Below are 19953 nucleotides of genomic sequence, written 5' to 3'. Positions count from 1 at the left end.
CATTAAAGAAGTGTACTCGCAGAAGCCTCCAAATACCCCTCTCTCACTGTCTGCCAGGCAATGCTTGTGGGCTGGCTGCCAGCAGAGCTGAGGACTGCCTGGCTGTGGTTTTTTTAAATCTTATAAAAGGCACTCTCATTCATTTGCAGACTGTGTAGGCTGGTCGTAATGTCAAGAAATGCGTCTTAGTTCCTCTTTGATAGCCGTCTGCAAATTGGCATTCTGCATTCAGAGTTGTTTTGTCATCTGCAGCACCCTGTGGGCTTCAGCACTTACAGCAAATCCTCCATGGAAAGGCCCCAGGGAGCTTCGGGTAGAGGAACTCTGCCTCGTCCCCTCCCCCTTGCTCACAAGCCTCTTTTTGGGTGGTTACAGATAGCGATTCTGGGTTTCTCCCCATAATTCACTTGCCTCTTGTATGCAGAGCGTGGGCTCTTTGGCAGGAGTTTCCCTCTGCTGCGTGTGGGTGAACCTGCACATACGACACCCAAATTCCACTCACACCTACCAGTCCCTGCGAGCAGCGACTGATGGCAACAGACAGTACAACCCACCGAATTCGTGAGGGCATCGTCCTACCTCCCACCTTCTGCGGGCTCTGCCTTCTCACTTCACAGACACCAACCGATACAGAAAAGACAAACAAAACAAAGCTAAACAAAATGTTTAAACTGGTTTCTCTCTTTTAAGGATCTTTATGCATTAGACCTAGAACCATACCGCTACTCTGGAGTGAACCTGACCGGCTTCCGGATCCTCAACGTGGAGAACCCGCATGTGTCCTCCATCATTGACAAGTGGTCCATGGAGCGGCTGCAGTCAGCGCCCAAGGCAGAGCTGGGACTGCTCGATGGTGTGATGATGGTATGAGAAATTTAAACAAACCACGGGTGAAGTCTGGGAAGCAGCCCAGAGTGGCAGGGAAGGCAGGAATGTCGATTAAGGCCTTTATGTTATTCTTGTTGGTTCTTATACTAGTAACAACTCACCCCAGGTATCTTCCCCAAGGCACTTACTTCCATCCTTTAATAACTGTCCCTCAAATGCAGTGAGTTTGGCTGGTGAATCCTGTGCAGCCCACTGCTGTGTTAACACGACTTTTGCAGGCCCAGCTGCCAACGGACTTGCTAATTTTCAGACACTGTGCTCTTCCCCCTCCCTTCTTGCCAGTAAAAAGCTGCCCCCAGGACCAACAAAATTCAAAATTTCAGTTCCAGAAGGGGCTGAGCATGGTGGGGAAGCACCCTGCTGGGAACAAGAAGAGAGGGAGCTGCAATCAGCTGGGTATTGTACCCCTTGTTCAGACACAGCAGGATTTCTCCACGCTCGCCTGATGTGCAGATGCAGCGAGCGCTCGCTAACCTGGAAAGGGATGGGCTGTGTGTGCCCCAAACCCCAGAGCACCCAGGAAAGGGCATCATCTCTCTTCAGTAGCTCTCCACAAGTCCTGTTTCAGCTCAGGGCAGGACAATCGCCTTGCAAGTGCCTCTGCCCAGCCCTGGGAGCAGCACTGGGGACCAGAAACGCTCCTGTCCCACTGGACCAGCCAGGTCACCAGGTCCTGTCCCACAGGGGCTTGCAGGGCTCTGCTGCCATCGCCTCTCCACACAGACCCTGAGAGCAGCCGAGAGCCCAGCTGCCAGGGGCTGGGGGTGCAGCACACAGCTGGACGGCACCAGGCAATTCGCTGAGATTGATGCAGGGAGAAAGAGCCAAAGCTATGCCCAGAGATGGGCTTCACTGCAGCTTTGATGACTCCTTTTAGGGTCTGATGGCAGCTCTGCTCTGCTGAGTTACTGCTCGGAAGGTACAGCACCTGCTCGCCCATCTGTCTTCCCTGCGAGGCTGTCTCCGACCCCCGTAATTGCTGACTGGCTCCGTCCTTCCCTCTCCCTTCAGATCTGCCAGAACCAACCCCACAAGTGGCAAAGCCTCCCAGACTTTCACCTTGAAACGGTCTCTTGTATCCCTCCTGTTCTTTTTTTTTTTTTTCCTTAAAGGAGAGCCCCACCATTCTCCTCCAGCCTTCTACTTTTCTGCAGCATTGGCCACAAGGGCAGCATCATATTGCCCGCAAGGGTGCTGGGTTCCCTCCACCACCGCTGGCCCCTCTCCCATTCCCTGTTTGCTGCCTCAGAAGGGATCCTGCCTTTTATTTGTGTTTGTCTGCTGCCTGTCCCAGTGGGGCCCTGATCTCAGCTGGGGATTACAGTATGTAACTCACTTTGAAATTGCTTGGACATATTCTTACACCCCTTCTCCCCCAGCCCCAAATTTACAGAACCTGTCCCTGCTGCTGTAAATACGAGCCCATGGGATGCAAGTCAGGTGCCTGCTCTTCATGCTTGTGTGCTGAGGGAAGGGAAGGTCACAGGGATGGCTGCCAACATCGGAGGATTTTTTCCATAGCCACATCCTGTTAGATATTTGCCCAGTTGTCTGCTGTATTATTTTGTTTTACTGTGTTTCATTACGCTGCTGCTACACTCCTATCTGTTTTGTAGCTTTGTGAAGCCAGCAAATAATGTATTTTCACTAGGAGGTCTTACCATATCAGAGTGAAAAATAAATCCAGTTCTCTTGATCAGTGTTTGGAGGTGAGATAGGGCATCTCAAATTGAATCTAAAACCATCACATTACATGGAAGAAAAAAAAAAAAAAGTTCAAATCACTGAAATGCAGGAAGATGCTACAAATCTCTGAGGTCCTGATTTTGGTGACAGTTCAGGTCATTTTGGAAAATTCCATGCCTACAGACAAGCCATTTAACTTCTCTGTTCCTTATTTTCCCATGTATAAAATAGTGTGGATAATATGTTCTCATACAGGGTTTTTTACACTCAGAGAAAACAGACTAAGTAAGAAAATTCTATTACTGTCTTCTACATCCAGAAGTCGGTACTAGCCCCCTTGTTTGACAATACAGTAGTAAATAATCTAGAAATAACCAGAATAGATGTACACAAATGGCATTTTCACAATCTCTGATTTTAAGGCAGAACTATGATCTTTTAGTCTTAAGAGACACGTAACAGAAAAACTGTGAGGCTTTGTCATGTGCAGAGCTACGTGTTTTGAGGATGTTCTTTGCATGTGAGGTCAGCTTAGAGGTTTATACAAGCCTTGTATTGAAGCATACACATTTAGGGCAGTCTCTTGAGAAGCAGTGACTCTCTGGAGAACCCAGCCCTGCCCTCGGAGTGCTGTTTGCAGGGTTAGACACCCAGGAGGTGGGATGGTTGGCAGTGGACCAGGACAGAGAAACGCTTGGGTCCAGCGGGTGTTGGGCAGGGGGGAACTCAAAGGGGGTTCTTGCAGCTTCTCCTGTGACACTTTACAGATCCCTCGCTGCTTTGCTGTCCCAGTGCTTCCTTGCTCTGGAACCGCTATCGAAACAAATGCTGTTCCCCTTTAGACAGACGCTGCCCTGTTGTACGATGCGGTGCACGTGGTCTCCGTCTGCTACCAGCGCGCCCCTCAGATGACCGTGAACTCCCTGCAGTGCCACCGGCACAAAGCCTGGAGGTTCGGTGGCCGCTTCATGAATTTTATAAAAGAGGTAAAAGCATGATTTGCAACCATAATCACTTCCCACTAACACGAAACTTCCCCAACATGCAAGTACGTCCACATGTAGCAGAGAGGCTTGGCAGGTATGAAGTTATAAAAAATCCCCCCGCCTGGGCAGGTACAACTGGATGGAAGCACAGATATACACCAGGCTGCTGAATGCACCCAGAAAGGAAAAATCTTGTCTTTGCCTTCAAAATAACATCCATGCAGCCATGCCAAAACAAGCTGAAATCTCCCATGCTGTCACTGAGACTTGCCCTGGCCTCTTCTTGCGTCAAGAGCAGCTGGACCACGCTCTGAGGCCATTTCTTAGCAGAGCAATAGCCATTTGCCTTTTACAGGAACATTTGCTTGGGGTGCACAAAGGCCATTCAGTGCCACTAAATCCCAGTGGCAAAGCTGGCAGCGCTGTGCATCTCTGCCTGTGCGCTGATGAACAGTTTTGGCAGAGCGGTGGATTTAGCAAGTAGGGAGCCAGGGGAGTGAGGAGGCAGCTTCACTCCCTCTCTGTTTTCAGTCATTATGATTTCTCTCTGTTCGGCCCACGTAATTGTTTGTTTGCATCTGGCTTAAGTAGGGAAGCAGTCAAAGCACGGGTGTTTGTGAGCAGCGAGCTCACCAAGGGAGTGCAGCACGGGGAAGGTGCAGTGAGAGGTGGGCAGCCCTCCCAAAACAGCCCCTGAGCACGCACCCCTGCACTCACTCACGCCCCAGGTTTTGCTCTGTCTGTGAAAAGAAGCCCTCGCATTAAAAAAAAAAAAAATTAAGACAAAGCTGCAGGGAGGTACTGCAAACCCTACCAAATGTGTCTTTGTGATGAAAAACCCTTATTCACCCTAAAGCCTTTTAAAACTTCTATGCCTGTGGCTTTCCACATGGCAAGTTATGAAACTGACTGCAATATTGGGTACGTGATTGGGCCACATTTAAAAGGTTGGGTATAAAATCCCCTAAAGTTTTTAAACAGAAGACTAGAAGCGTGTTGTTAGTCGTTACTATGATTCGTGCTGCAGTATCGCCTGCAGACCCCCACAGCCCCCGACCACAGGCACGTAAGTGCAGTGAGAGCGTGCCCACCCCAGGTGCTGCCGAGCTGCACGGAGCACGCAGACGTAAGGCAGGAGAAAGCAAGAACGATTCCCACTGCAAGAGAGAATGAACTTTTTTCTTAATAGGCACTGAAGATGGTATCTCTCCTCTCTCTCCTTTCTCATGTTTTGTTCCCTTCTGCAGAAAGCCGCTCCAGCTGGCTGCCAAAAGAGAGTGTAAATAATTTGTTTGGTTGGCTCCTTTTGCAAATTACCCTGAGCCTCACACTCCAGTGCCTGCCTGTTGTTTCCCTTTCTGGCACCGTGTCAGCCCGTTGCAGGGATAAGCTTCCTCCCCGTTGCAATCAGAACACACAGTAATTGCTCTCTCTAAACTCCTGTAAGGACAAAGCAGCACACAGAGGGATGCCTCACCGCAGGCACCTGCTCCCTTGGCCCTGGGCTCCCCACAGACACCAGTACCACTCGCTTTGTGCGTGCACAGGCCATGGCCCCCACGGTACTGGACTGCCACAGTTGCCACTCCCGGGGTGAAGCCCTGCTAGTTCCCACTAGCCGAGGTGCAAAAGGGCCAGGACAGTGGCCCTGCCAGCCCCAGGGAGGCCACCCTCACCCCATGTGCTGTCAGGGCTCCCCAAGAAGCAGAGGGACTGAGCCAAGGGCAGGAGGCGAGGGGACATGCTCCTCAGCAGCCACCGCCTGCCCAGAAGCCAGGACAAAGGGCACTTGGCATTTGCCTGCAGAGACAGGGCTGACGCCAGTGGGATCAGAGCTCATGGGGGCCACGCCGCCACCGTGCCCCCCCAGCCCAGCCCCGGGAGCTGTGCAGCCCGTGGGTGCAGGAGGCGCAGGGCTCAGCACACAGCTGTGTTTGCTCCAGCTGGGTACGTTAAACGCTCCGTATCTTCCCTGGCTCCCAGGGGGCTCCGCAGGCTGTGCGTCCCACGGGCAAACCACCTGCCTGCCAAAGTGAGCAAACTGAGCACAGCCTTCCCCAAAACACAAGGGTGCTGAGGCTGGGAGAAGGCTGTCATTACTCCTCAGGAATTAATGAGGAAGAGCCAGAGGAGTGTATTTACTGGGAAACACGCCAGTCATTCCCCCTGAGAATACGTTATGCCACCTTCATCACACTGGGGTATTTCAAGCTCCCCCACCCATAAAGGAAACACATTTGTCAGAGAGGAGCGCGTGCTGAAGCGCTCAGGGGAAAGAGCCCGAGCCTCAGCTCTGCGCTGCGGAGCTGTGATTGCAAAGCAGTAAACCATGCCAGCAGCCTGGCACTCCTACGGGAGCATCCTCCTTGGGACAGGTACTTACAGCACATCCTAGCACTGTCCCCAGGCACAGCAGGCACCGTGTACCATGCTGTCCCTTAGCTCCTGCTCTGCTAACACAGCTAACACCTGATCTTTGAGGTGCTCTCGCCTCCTAAATCAGACAGATTAGTTCTGGTGGTGCTGCAAAGTGCACAGGGGAAAAGAAACAGAATCACAGAATAATTTTGGTTGACCTGAATCTAGACATCTTTACCCCAGGCCCCTGCTGGGAGCAGGCGTAGCTCCCAAGTCAGACCAGGCTGTGCAGGGCCTCATCCAGACAAGCATGGAAAATCCCCAGGAGTGGGGCTTCCCCACAGTGGGCACCTACCCCATGCTTGTACTGCCAAGAACGGGATGAGGGTTGCAGACACAGCGTGGGCCCACCAGATTCCCAGGCCTGTTCCAAAACAACAGAGCCTGCTAGCATGGACAGGCTCTTGGCCTCTTCTGCTCCACTTTCCATCTGAAAGGAGAGAGAGAAGAGTTCAGAACATTTTAGCTTCCACACACCTTGGAAGCATCAGCAGGTTTGTGCAAAAAGGGATTATTTATGAACTTGACTGGAGCTGTCCCAAGCCCAAGCTCCCTGCAGCCCGGCATTTATCAGTACTACAAGGATAAATGCAGCACACAAGGATGCCATGATAAATGCAAGCAGATTTCTACTGAGTCATCACGTCCTGGAACAGCTGGTGAACGCAAAAGGTGCAAACAAAAGCTGTAGCAAGGACTGCAAGAGAGTTAAGAGAAACTCCAGCTCTGTCTGCAGTCTGAACAGCAACAGAGGTGATTATTAATTAATCATACTCTTTGGGGAGAAAGAACCAGTATAAGGACTAATAAAAAGAACATGCAGTGGAGGGCAAAGGATTATTTATGATACCAAGTAACAGCTCTGCTACTTTTTCTCCCTTCCACAGGCCCAATGGGAAGGATTAACAGGCCGGATTGTCTTTAATAAAACCAGTGGTTTACGGACAGATTTTGATTTGGATATCATCAGCCTCAAAGAAGATGGTCTCGAAAAGGTAGGCAGGGTTTGTCTTATCCACATATAGTCTAACTCTGATACTCAGGCAACAGAGAAAATGGTTGCTGGTTGTACTGTTTCCAGGTTTTCTGGGTTTTATATAGAAGGATATTTATTTTGTGGGATTTCTCAGATCCTTTTCCATGCTTCAACCATGACTCACTAGCCCTGAAGCAACTTGCTTAGGATTATGGCTACTAGCTGAAGTGCTTGTGGCACTTTCCTGGGATAGTGGAAGCAGAAGAAACTTTCTGAGCAGCCATTAACCCCTCCCTGTCCAGGCCAAAGGTGGAAGGAATAAAGCCTGTCCCACCCCACCCATCTTGCTGGGCTTGCTTACAAAACCCTGATTTTTCCCTGAGGAGGCAACAGCTCTTGAAAGCATCATTTGGGTGTGATTTCCCACAATGGAAACCGCCTAAGGCTTGGCAATGGCACCCGCTTATTACAGCCTAGATTTTGCGGGATGTGGTGTGCATTTTTGTGTTATCTAAGGGACAATATGAAAAAAAGCGAATCACGTTTTTGCCTGGCTGGCTGGAGGGGTCTTGTTTGGTGGCCGTGTTTGCCCGGCCACCCAGAGGCAACAGGGCACAAAGGCTGTAGCCTCAGATCCTCTTAATTAGTGCAAATCTCCTCTGGGCACAGAAATGTGATGCTGATGTGCAAATCTGATTCTCAGGTGTTCGCGGGGATTTCATTTCCTTTTCTTCAATTACTTTAAAAAAAAAAAAAAAAAAAAAGCAAAAAGGCAAAGCATTAAAGCTCCTAGAACACGGGTTTCAATGTGAGATCATTTAAGACAAAAGAGAGCAGCGAAGTGAAGAAAGCCCAGCACAGCGGCCAGCTGATCCCAGCAGTGAGCAGTGCCCAGGGGCTGTGCTCTCATCAGGCTCCAAATAACACATGTGAGGCCACCGAGGGCTCCCGGAGCCTGACCCCTTTTGTGAGCTCGTCTGAGTCCCCGTTCTGCTAAAGGTGTCTTGCAGATTTACAGGAGACAGTTGGCTACCGGGCAGCAAATCCCTTTCTGGAGCAGAGTCTGCTTTCCAACACACACAAGGTGCTGACTGGCAGCCAGGGCTGAGTGCTGAGTCCTGTAACCTTTGGACATGGGGACAGGTTATGCTACTGCGGGAAATCCAGCCGGGAGCAGAGAGAGGGAGTTTTCAATTAACCATGCAGCAAGCAGCCCAACATGCACAGATGACTTTTCCAGGAATTAATCACACCGTGCAGGTAGGCAGTCCCCGGAGGCTGGAGGCAGCAGTTTGATCAACCCTTTGGTTCGGAGGGGACGGATCCTGTGCAGTGAAGCTCCCTGGGACCAAACAGCTTGACTTCCCCACCCCCCTTTTTTTACAGTTTGTTTTTCCTTTTCTTTGAAATAAACTGTTGCCACACTTTCACACCACAGCAGTAGTTCCTTGCTTCACATAAAAAATCTCAAGGTCACCACAGCACTCTCCTAGTGGGTATTTTTTGGTGTCAAATATGGAATAAAGAAAACATTTCAAATAAACCAAATGACCTTCAGTCTCAGCTGTGATCAACCAAGCTTGTGCAGGAAGGAGGCAGGAGAGGACCAGGGGAAGATGCTGCCCTCTCACAAGAACTGAGCAGGAGACAATCTTTGTAACCTGACTTCTTTTTTAACAAAATATTTTGTTTACAGAGTCTAAAATAAAAAACCCAAAACGTCTTTTTTGGAATACAGTGGCACTGACGGACTGCCAGAGAGCTGTGTTGGTAGAATAATAGAAAAATGTGTGAGTATTTGGATACCACATGAATCTAAATGTTTAACTACAACCGCAATATCTATCTGTCAAACTAATACTCCTCAGGTGTACTGGAGAATAGCTGGCACCAGCTGTATTTATTGCTGTGGTGTGTCACATAAAGCCCATAGGAAGCCGCCAAACCTTGATGCATACGCTGTACAGCCGTTCAACTTTTGTCTCCAACAATTCAGAGATTTCACAGTTCCCACTATTATTTTTTTGAAAGCTTCTTGTCAGCTCCAGAGGGGTTTTAAAGTATCGATGTCAAATCTCTGTTGAAGCTAAGTTTATGTCAATAGTTAATCTGAAATAACAAAATGCCAAACTACAAACAAATCCCGTATGGGATTGTGCATTATGTATAATAGCTTATGTTTGTTGAGCTTTAGGATTGAACTCCTGATCCTTATACCTCCTGGATGTTCCAGGGATTACAGGAGTATTAACCAGACCTAATTACATGTAGTTTGACTATCTGACTTGCACAGTTCTCTTAATGTACTTTTTTTCCTTTTTTAATATTTTAAACTGATTAATTCAGTCTTAAGTGCCATGTATTTAATTTTCTTAAAGAAAACTCAGCAAGTCATAGTTCACCGAGTCTGCAGTGCTGCTAGCATGGGCTTTATAGACTTGCTTCTCTTTTCCCATGCACAACAATAATATTTTGAGATTGCAGCGGTTGTGTGATCGAAGGAAGATATGGGGGATTGCTTAGGTTTTACCTGAAATATTTAGAGCCTTTCCCAAAGTTCATGGAAACTCTTCTAGAATTTATGACATTTTTTTGCCAGGCAGCTTTGCTCATTATGAAGTCTCTTTTTGGGGATGCGGTAAAACCAAGTTCTCCCCTTAGACTGCTGAAGAGGTTGAAGCTTCTTAAAAATAGCAATAAATAAAACATTGAAAGTTCCTGGCTCCCCAGTGGGTTTGAGCTGTCTGCCTTTGGTTTCTCTCTGAGTCCCATCTCGCAGTTTGACCCTACAGATGGATCATTCTGTTCCCATTTCCACGTGGAATTTTGTTTTTTCTCACTGTCAGGCTGGCTATATGGCCACCCTGCTCTGTTTGCTGGCAGCAGTCCATGTTCCTCCAGTTTTCCTGGCATTTTATCTCACTGTCACAGTCCTTTAGCCAGTCCTGCCTTCAAAGTTTGTTCTAAAGCCTCCCCTGCACCGCAGAGATCAGGTTAACAGGCTTAGAGTTGCCCAGATGACTTCTCTTAAATAGAGATATGTTTTGCTATTTCTGGATCAATGGACTTCTTTAACACCTAATAATTTATTAAAATTGACAGCTTGAGAAAAACAGAGCACCTCAAATTGATGAGGAACATAGCCATGCATACCTGTGTCCGTGCCTGAGCAAGTCTGCTGCCATTCCCTCCTCCAGGTTTGCTGCCAGGACTGCGACCACCATTGCAATGGACTTCCCTGGAGGGATGCCCAGGGCCCTTCCAAGGGGATGTGTTAGAAATGTCTGTCTAGTTTGCCACAGCACAGAGGATAGGAATGGTCCCTACCAGGGATTTGCAGAGCTGGTCAAGTCATTTTTAATTCTCCCCAGCAAGGCAAATTTGTGGGGAAATAAAAGAGAAGAAAAATGACCTCATATTGGTCGGGTTTTTTCTTTTTTTTCTGCTTTATAGTTGCTCACATTTGATTCTTCAGTGCAGTTTGACTGTTTATGCTACACAACACCTTTGCAAATTGTTCATCCAGCCCCTAAATTCCAGTCATCATGGTCGCCTTTCATGCACCTGCGTCAGAGGGCAGCCGTACGGGTTATTTATTATACATGTGCAGCCACAGTGACCTGCAGCTGAAGAGTTAATGCGAATCTTCCGTTTAGGTGATACAAGATGATAATTTGAGCTCTGCTTCTCTTTAATGCAGACAAAAGCAGCAAGCTCCATCTCCCAGGCCAGTAGGATGCTGAGAGCAGGAAAGGAATGTAAACCGCGTGTTCATGCGTTCATTTGCTTCCTTCATTTTAGGTTGGAGCGTGGAGCCCTTCTGATGGTTTGAACATCACAGAAATTTCCAAAGGACGAGGGCCTAATGTCACAGACTCGCTGAGCAACAGATCTCTAATTGTCACGACGGTCCTGGTAGGAGATTGCAAGCCTGTCTTTTTCCTCCATGCACAAATCTCAGAGATATATGATATTGCTGAAAATTTACAGTATCCCAGTACAGATCAGTTAGTCCCTCTGGAAAGCTGAGCAAGGGCACAGAGAGCCCCCACGTGCAGGCTGGGCTCAGCAGGGCACCGCAATGCCCACGCACCTGCACCAAGGTGACCCGCAGCATCCTCCGATGCCACCACTCCCGAGCAGGCTGCCAGCCAGCACGTGGCAGGCAGTGAGGCTGGCACAGGCCAGCTGGAACCGCCGGTGATCCCCATGCCCAGGAGGCTGCTACTCATCCTGGCTGAGCTCCTCTGCTTCAGCCGCCTGGCTGGGTCCCCGGTCCCCCTCACTCCCTGCATGCTGAAGAGTGCAGGTTTGCACGTGCTGAGCTCCAGGGAAGCTCCAAGTCACCCATTTATCACCAGCGCCTGGGCAGGCAGCAGCGCGGCAGCGGGCACTGTCAGATGGCCAGCACTGCCCACCTCAGATAGGAGCGTTCTTGTTACAGAAGAAAATACTAACAACAACCAGAGACCCTGGCTTAGCTGTGACAATCGTGTTTCTTTCCCGCTCTTAAGTACGTATTTGATAAACTAGCTAAGAGTAATGCCGTTATCCAGCAAACCACGGCTGCTTAACAGGTCTCCTCCGCTTCCAACTGTCGTGCTGCATTTTGTTATCACATTCACTATTGGATTTGACAGCAGGCATGAGATCAGAATGAATTTTTATTTACTATCTAATGGATGATGACTAGTGGCATTGGTTTCTATATAGCTGTATTACACAACGCAGGCTCATGGCATGTCACCAGGAAGCAAAAAAAATGTGAACCCTTGGACAGCCTGTTCAAAATTGGGCCTGATTATGGTTCTGCCTATAGAAATTTTCTGGCCCTTTTATGTTCCGTATTTTCGGGGACCATAAAGTTACAGATGGTAAAGAGCCAGCTGGGGATGCATTCCCCAGTTCAGAGCAGTGTGATCCCTCATGATGCCCTTGCCTTCTGAAAAGGACATGACCGGCTAAGAGTAGGGTTCTGTATCATAGAAGGAATAGGACCAAGAAAATGCCCAGGGGAGAACAGAAAAAAGAACCACTTGGTCCAGGGCAGAAGAAAGGCTGAAACCAAAGGGCTAGTATCCATCAGCAAGAGGTTAGCAGAACAGAAGCAGGCAGAATGTGAGCCAAATACAGACGCTGCTGCAGCTTTCATTGCAAATTATCCACTCCTTCTAACAAACTTCCCATTCACCACATAGTATTTGTTCCAAGGAGAAGTTTTCTTTAAGGTCCCTCTCTCCAAGAGTCAGCTACAGGCTTAGCTCATTGGCTATGCTCCGTAACACACCACTTTCATGTCCCAACATGCAGGGCAGACTTGAAAAGTTCCTTTCCAGTCCAAAAGTTTTCTACCATACCAGTCCCGAGAGAGTGCAGTGGGTCGTGGATACCGGGCAGTCTGCACGGGGCGCTGTTCCTGTGCCATGTGCAGTAGCAGAACCGGCAGCAGCAGCAAAGGTTCCCCACTGGCTGTAGTTACTGAAATGAATCATCACATCAGGAGCTACTGGAGAAGCAGTAGCAGAATGATGGATCAAAAGGCACTTTAACAATTGAACATGCATCAGAATGTAAAACTGCTTCTGTTGAGACCCTTGCAGCAGTGTGACTGCACTCAGGCATGATACACAAACAGTTTTGATTTGGTTTGGGCTGGGGTTTTTTCTTATACATTTAAGCATTCTTGGTGTGTTCAGAAAGCAGAAGTTAGGTACTGTTTTTCTAACAGGCTGAATGGAAAGACCTGCCATGCCAGGTTTAATTCATTGTAGCAAGGTAACCTAAAGTGCTGCCAGTACCTGTACATGGGAGATGCAAATTTTTAGGGCAACATGAATAACACATCACACCAAGTCACTCGGAGGCTCAGTGTTGGCTCTAAGGGAATTGTTCAACCCATGCAGCTGGAGAAAACTCACTAGAAGTTATGTAATGACTCCTCTTCCCCCAACCCTCTGTAATTAGAACTGTGTGCAGCACATCAGGGAAAATTCCTGGGGTGGGACAGCCTGGTAGCCCTGGGGAGAAGGCTGGAGGGATGGCAGCAGAGCTGCCTGCACTGAGACCTGGAGGAGCACCCGACTGCAGGGTGAAGCTGAGGGACAGCAGATAAATTCAGGACTGGGCTATCGGTGACAGCTGTACAGACAGGACTGAGGGAAACCAGAAAAGATGTATCTTGTCAGGGGTGAGATGCATGGCCAGAGCTGTGGAAATGCCTGGGTCTAGAGTGCGATAATCACTGTACCTCAAAGGCTACGGCATAATGCAAAACGATGGAGCCAGGAGGAGACCTGTCAGCCATCTGCCTTTGACATGCTTTTTTCAGGCAGCATTTTCATCTTGTACTCCACGAGCATGTACAAATTACGTAATGTACAAGGGTAATATCAGTTCCTATTAATTGTGCCACTCCTTGGGCCTGCACACGTGCCATGGGGTATCTACCTTGAAACCGCAGCTGTCCTGCAATTCCCTTGCCTGCAGGAGGAGGAAATGTGCTTAGACCTGAGTTGTGCAATAATTGTGGTTTTATATACTGGACTCTAAAAAATAAAATACAACCCTAAACTTTATTTGCATTTGCAACACCCCTTTGTACTCTTGCACTGCTGTAAATGATTGTAGGAAAGCCATAGGAGGAACCTTTAAAAGGGAAAGCATGAAAGGTTATTTTTTCCCCTTTTGCTCATATTGCAGTGACTTGTTGGAAGAGAAATATTACCCCAGCAGCCAGTGCCACTCTCCCCAAGCAATATGGGAACTGTGAAGTTATGAAATTGAGGGCACCTTCACTGAGAAATCGATTAGCAAACCGAGAGAGCTTGTGAATTGGATGTCTGGCCATTTTCAGTAATAAATTGTGAAATAGTCCGTGAATAAGTGGTTCACAGAGTTCAGAATTACCCCCTAGGAAATGTTTGAGACCTGAAGATATATTACTGAAGCGAGTGGCGTCCTAATGTTCAGTGCTTCGGCTGTTAAATATGTATGTAATCCCTACAGCGCTTCCCAAAATTAATAGTGCTTTATGGCTGCTCTGAAGCTGGTGTATTTATATCAAGATCCATAGATTCAGCTGATTCACAAACAAAGCACTAATTCCAGAGAAAAAAGCTGAGGAGGCGGCCAGGGAGAGCAGGATTTAACCAAGCTGTGCTGCCAAGCTAAACTCTATAGGCGTGATGTTATCGGTTTTGCTTTATAATTCTGCAAATCGAGCTTTGTGTGCTCTCTCTCGTCCCCACCCTGCTTTGAGGCCGAGCAGGCACCTCCTACCTGCTTGCCTGCCCACCCAGTGGGTGGCAGAGGTCCCCCACAGCAGAGGTGCAGGCTGGCAGATTGTGCTGGAAGCCAAAAACCACCAACCCCCAGGCCGGCACAGCCCAGCTCTGGGTCCTGACCCCCCTCCTCGGCATACCCACCAGAGACTGGGCACCTGCGTTCCACCAGACCAGGCATCTTGGTAGTACTCTAACTGGGACTCAGAACTTCCCTCCTGCAACTTCAAGTCCCCCTGTCCCCGTGCAATATCACAGGGACTCCAGCAACGTGGCTGCCTTGGCGGAGCAAAACATGAGCCCTCCCCTCACTGGCCACCCCGCAGGCAAGGACAGTAGCCTTGCAGATACCTTCAATTTGAGCCACGTGTTAACTGCTGTTAATATCTCAGCCTCCCTTTGCCTTCTAGCTTTAGCCTGCTGCCTACCATCTTTTGCCATTTCCATCTGTCCTCTACACATTTTCTCCCTCGGGCTCCCCCGTGTCCCTCGTCCTTGGTGACTGCCCAAGCCTGATACACACCCAAGGGCTGTGCAGTTTGCTGTGTTTGCGGACCTCACCTGCCAGCCTCCGCTAAAGGGGCAGGGATCCTTAGGGCAAAGCCCGCTATAAAGCACTTTATTAGTCATTTTTCACTTGCACCGGTCCTTGGCACCACGGTGATTAAAGACACCCCCCAACCTTTCCACAGCAGCCATAACTGGAGCAGATGGCAGAAACTTTCTCCGGGCAGCAGTAGGGCTGCATGGGGACAGGGTATCCCACCAGGCAGTGCCAGCAAAGAGGAAGGCAAGCTGAACTGGGGAACATTTGGGGCTGGCCACCAGCCACGCACAGCTCCCTCGCCCTTAACCCACCAGCCTCTTGCTCGCCGTTGCTGTAGAGAATAATAGGTACTGCAGTGCGGGTCGGCTGCATTTCTGCTGTGGGGGACTTGGGGTTGATTTTGCCCTCCCCCCATTTTGTTGTTTCTCAACATTCTTCATTTTTAGAGCATGAAATGGTTATTTTTCTCTCTGAAATCCTACCAAATGGGAAACAGTTGGCTGCTCAGAAGAGACAAAATTAAATTTTGTGGGGTAAACAAGGTTGCTAATTAGCTGATGTGCTGTGCAAAGTTAATTTATTCCCAACATGTCACAGTGCCAACCCTGTTTGAAGAGCCTGGGTCTCATGGCTCAGGCTGGCCCGCAGTGGCAGCCCTGCCTCCAGCGGGAGCTGGGACCCCGGCTGACCCTTAACGGGGACTTTTTGCCTTCCCATGTGCAGGAAGAGCCCTTTGTCATGTTCCGTAAGTCTGACACGGCCCTGTTCGGGAACGACCGCTTTGAGGGTTACTGCATCGACCTCCTGAAGGAGCTGGCCATCATCCTGGGCTTCACCTATGAGATCCGGCTGGTGGAGGACGGGAAATACGGGGCACAAGATGAGAAGGGGCAGTGGAACGGCATGATCAAGGAGCTCATTGACCACGTGAGTGAGGCCCATCTGCGGCATGGGCAGCCGGTGGCTGCCAAGGGGTGGCTGTGCCCGGGCTGTCCCCAAGGCTTTCTGCCTGGGGTGGGACAGGTGGCCACTGCTCGCTGGCTCAGGATAGCCACAGCAAGTGCCCAACCCCGCCTGGGCTCTGTGTTGCATCATTGGTCAGAAGAGTATCTCTTTGCCTGACTCTTCTAAACATTCATTTGGAGTTTCTGAAAATGGACTTTCTCACAGTACAGAAATGGCTGAAGCTGCAGAGCCTCGCCACCAGGCTGCTGCCCCACAGTGGGTTGCAGGCTGGGCACACAGAGGGGAGGGAAGAGCGTTCTCCGAGGTCAGGTTGCACACAGGCTCTCCTGAGCCAGCAGTGTGGCCGCCCGGGCACTTTGTGCCTGCTCGCATCCCCCTGAGGATGATGCTGCTCTGCCCCTGACAAACACGGTCCAGAGCACAACACCGAGCTGGCTTTGGGACCCCAGACATGTCCAAGACACAGCTCAGCTGAATCCAGATGATGTATCCAGACTGTAAGAGCAGGTGTGCAGGGGACAGTTTAATACTTTTTTTTTTTTTTTAATAAACACAGCTTATTTTCTAAAATCTCCTGGGACATGGAGCTCCCCCTGCAACAGAGCAGCTGTGCTTTCCCTTCTGCAGCCACTTCTAAAAGCCCATTAAACACCAGCAAAACTGTTGTGGCAGCTTTACTCTCGCAGACACCAAGAAGTCACCTAGTCTGAAACTTCAACGCACAGGCAGAGCTTGCTCAGTTTCCTAATTAGATACTTTGCCTCCAGGACATCCTGTGATCCCAGAAGCCCAGTTAGGGAAGTGAGGAAAGCTGGCATTTTTATCAAGCTCTGGTTCCCAGACAAGGTCTCTAAAATAAAAGATCAGGACAAAACTAATCTATGATCTCCTCACCACGGGCAGCAATATAAGCAGTCCTAGAGCTGTAACACAGCTCTCTTCTCCTGAATATCCTGGTCAAGTGGTGCAGCCCTCAGACCACCTCTCAAGTTCCTGGTTACGTTTTGAAAACATCGCCTAAGCAGAAAAGAGACAAAAATAATCCTACATACATAGCAGCTGCGATGCCTCTACAGTTCATGTGAGAAGAATATATTTGCTGGGTGAGTCACTTCAGTAAATGGGCTTCGCTGTGAATAGATAACAGCCCTGTCTGGTGGCGAGACTGCGGAGCTGGGGCTCAGGGATCGAGGTTGTGTTTCTGGGTTTGGCCTGTCTGCCCTAAATGACATTGGACAAGTTGCTTCTGTGCAATACTTCCTCCATCTGTAAAAGGCAGATGATAATGATTATGTCCCTTATAGGGACAAAGCGATGCTTAATCAGTTTAAGAAGAGCGCTGCAGTCCTTAGATGGCTCACCCCGGAGAAGCGGGAAGCGCGGCAAGGGCATGCAAGGACAGCCCTCAGGGGAGCGTGATGCTGTGTGGGGAATATGCCACAGGCTGTGCAAACCTGCCTTTGTAGTTTTGCTTCCAGAAAATTCTATACAGCTCAAAATACAGATTTTATAGTCTCTTATGCAACAGCCTGGTTAAGTTAGGCAAGTGACAGCATCCCAGTGGAAGAGACTGGTGTTTTGCTGCTCCGAATGATGTGTGTGACATAGATACAAGCAGACACAGAGCACAGGCTGCAATCCTTGGCAGTGTGCTCTGGGACATGGTTCCTGTGGCCCCACAGCCGCTGCTGGGAGCAGAGTCTGTGGCTCTCACTGTAGTGCAGGGCTCTGAAGAAGTAAATTGCTCCAAAGCAGGAAATACGATATAGGGAATAGAAGCCAGACCATCATTTAGTCTGAACTGTGTAACTTCCAATGTCCTGCAAGATGTTATGGGGCTCTTGGGAGGCTTTCAGCCATTCTCAAAGTTGTGGTCAGCTAAAAGAGACAGACCAAGAAGGTATGGGGAACAACCTCTTTAAGTAACATAAAATTCATGGTCAACCTGCATTAAAGTATTTCTTGGCTGACTATTTAAAAGCAAATTAACATGCAGCAACAGGAAAAGACCAAATTCCCTCTTCTTGCGTGTTTTACTGTAGCATCAAGTTTGAACTCTGCTTTCTAATAGGTGTGGTTGGGTGCACACCTTGGAGTGATTGATAACCATTGGCCAAACCCCACATGAAGCCATTATTTTCTTTATCTGCATGTCATTGCTTTTTATAGCAGTGTTTATATAAACCATTAAAAAGTGAAACAGCAAGCAGATGGGGCCCTTCCTCAGCATCAAAGCATCTTCAAATCTTGTGGGGAAAGGAACAACTGACGGGCACTTTGCAAAGGGAAAGTTCAAATTTATTTCACACCTAGCAGGAAGAGCATTGGAGACAGCTTTCAGAGTTGTAGTGATGAAAACAGGGCTGCCCACACTCTGAGTTTGATATCTGGGCTGGCTTTCCTCCATATTCAGTGTCTCCTTCTCGTAAAGAATTGGGATCGTTCACGTGGGAGCTTAAAGCAGGCAGGATTTTGTGAGGTCCCAACACCCAGGCCAGGATTAACTCTATGCAGGAAGTCTGCGCGTTGCTGAAGACCCACTTAACTCCTGTGCATCTGAGACTGAGATCCTGGGACTGCTGCGGTACACCAGCTCTGGTGGGCTGAACTGACGTGCAGGCTTGGTTGAATACCCTGTGCATAAGAAAAAGTGCTCCTGAGGTGAAATAAGGGGCTAAAATGATGCTTGCTATCCCTTGGAAGGTCTGAGAGCCATGGGAGTAGCAGACATTACGTACCAGGCATAGTCCAATCCGAGGCAGAAATTGGGTGAAAAGGAGAAGGGCAAAGCAAGGGGCAGCGCATCACTCAGGATGGCCTTCTGCTGGGCTGGGGGGTACAGCTGGGAGCTGGGCATAGGTGGCAGGCAGGGTAGCCCAAGCAGATGTGGGACTGTAGTGTCTCAGGGATGATTGGTGCCTACCACACAAAGGTGCAAATCACAGTGCACATGACAGAGGCCAGGCTGTTTACACAAGTGAGCTCTCACGGCTTGTTTTGGAGTCACGCATCATCCTTCTTCCCCTCTCCTCTCTGATCCAGACATGCCTGGCCATAGGCAGTAATGCCTTGGGCTACGATCCTTTGTAAAATTGCTTTGTTTCTAGTCTGGCCTTAAGCGTAAACAGGAAAAGCAACAGCAGTCGGAGCAGCTCGCAGCATGACCCTGTCTTCCATGTCCCCAGTAGCAGGTCTGGAGAAGACAGCCTCATGCAGTTAGATGCAAAAAGCCCTGCCCCGCTGCCTTTCATCTGCAGCTCATCTTTCATCACAAAAAAAAAAAATCCCTGTTTTGACAGAATTCAGTCCGTTCCCTGGAGAACTAGACTCTTTCCTCACTGCAGTTTGATTTTTATTGTCACTTTCCCTGGACACTCCTGCAGAGTCCTCAATCAGACGGGCCATGAGAACTGAATTTGCTCACAGTACTGGCATTTGGGGAGGTCTGGGGCACCCAGGTGACACGGAGAAGCTCCTGTGCCCAGCACCCATTATAAACAGGGAATGTGGCAACTGTCAGATCCCTTCCTTTCATCAGTAGTGAACTGTTACTGATATTTATTCATAGAAATTATTATTGATACAAGCAAAACTACACCATGCATTTGTGGGCCATCCATTCTGATTTATAAATTCTAAGTTGTCTGTCAAAATACTGTCTGCAAATCTTCCCTATAGTTTGTGGGCAGAATCACATAAAACCAGCAGAATGAGTCGTTCTGGACATTTTGCACAAACTTGTTCACAAATAAAACTTGTCTTCTGCTGAGACAGTGCATATCAAATTTCCTTTCATTCTGAAACTTCATGTGGGAATAAAAAAGGTATGGAAAATAACAGGGTTTCTAATGGAAATCCCTGCCAATGGTAACTATAGAAAAGATGTAATATCTATCCTTAGGGATGATTTATGACAGTTGATTTAACACTTTCACAATAAGTGGGCATTTATTGACAGTAAATTCTGGCAGAAATACATATTCACCACACTGCCACATTCCCTTTCATGTTCCTGCACTGGTGGATGTTTATTTGAAGTGCCATGAACTGGGGATTCATTTGGAAGCCACTGGGCCAGGAATAGGGAAAAAACAGTTTCGTTAAATGAAGGTCCTCCATCTCATGTTTAGACACTGCAGGAACTCATAATTAGGGGGCAGAAGCAAAAAAGCCAAAACAGCTGGCTGCACTTTCTCCTTTTGTGCC

General features: G+C 48.7%; 1 protein-coding gene across 1 annotated transcript in view; it reads left to right on the top strand.

Annotated features, from left to right (window-relative positions):
* The window catches only part of GRIK3 (glutamate ionotropic receptor kainate type subunit 3), a 122135-nt gene that overhangs the window by 76644 nt on the left and 25538 nt on the right, over positions 1-19953 (top strand). Inside the window, exons 6-10 of the mRNA XM_055800682.1 lie at positions 691-864; positions 3417-3560; positions 6866-6973; positions 10756-10869; positions 15505-15708. Coding sequence (XP_055656657.1) covers positions 691-864; positions 3417-3560; positions 6866-6973; positions 10756-10869; positions 15505-15708 — 744 coding nt within the window. The remainder of the gene's footprint in view (positions 1-690; positions 865-3416; positions 3561-6865; positions 6974-10755; positions 10870-15504; positions 15709-19953) is intronic.

The sequence above is a fragment of the Falco peregrinus genome, chromosome 3, assembly GCF_023634155.1.
Source record: "Falco peregrinus isolate bFalPer1 chromosome 3, bFalPer1.pri, whole genome shotgun sequence".
Taxonomy (NCBI): domain Eukaryota; kingdom Metazoa; phylum Chordata; class Aves; order Falconiformes; family Falconidae; genus Falco; species Falco peregrinus.
Note: the sequence above shows the minus strand (reverse complement) of the source record. Positions and strands in the feature narration are given on the sequence as shown.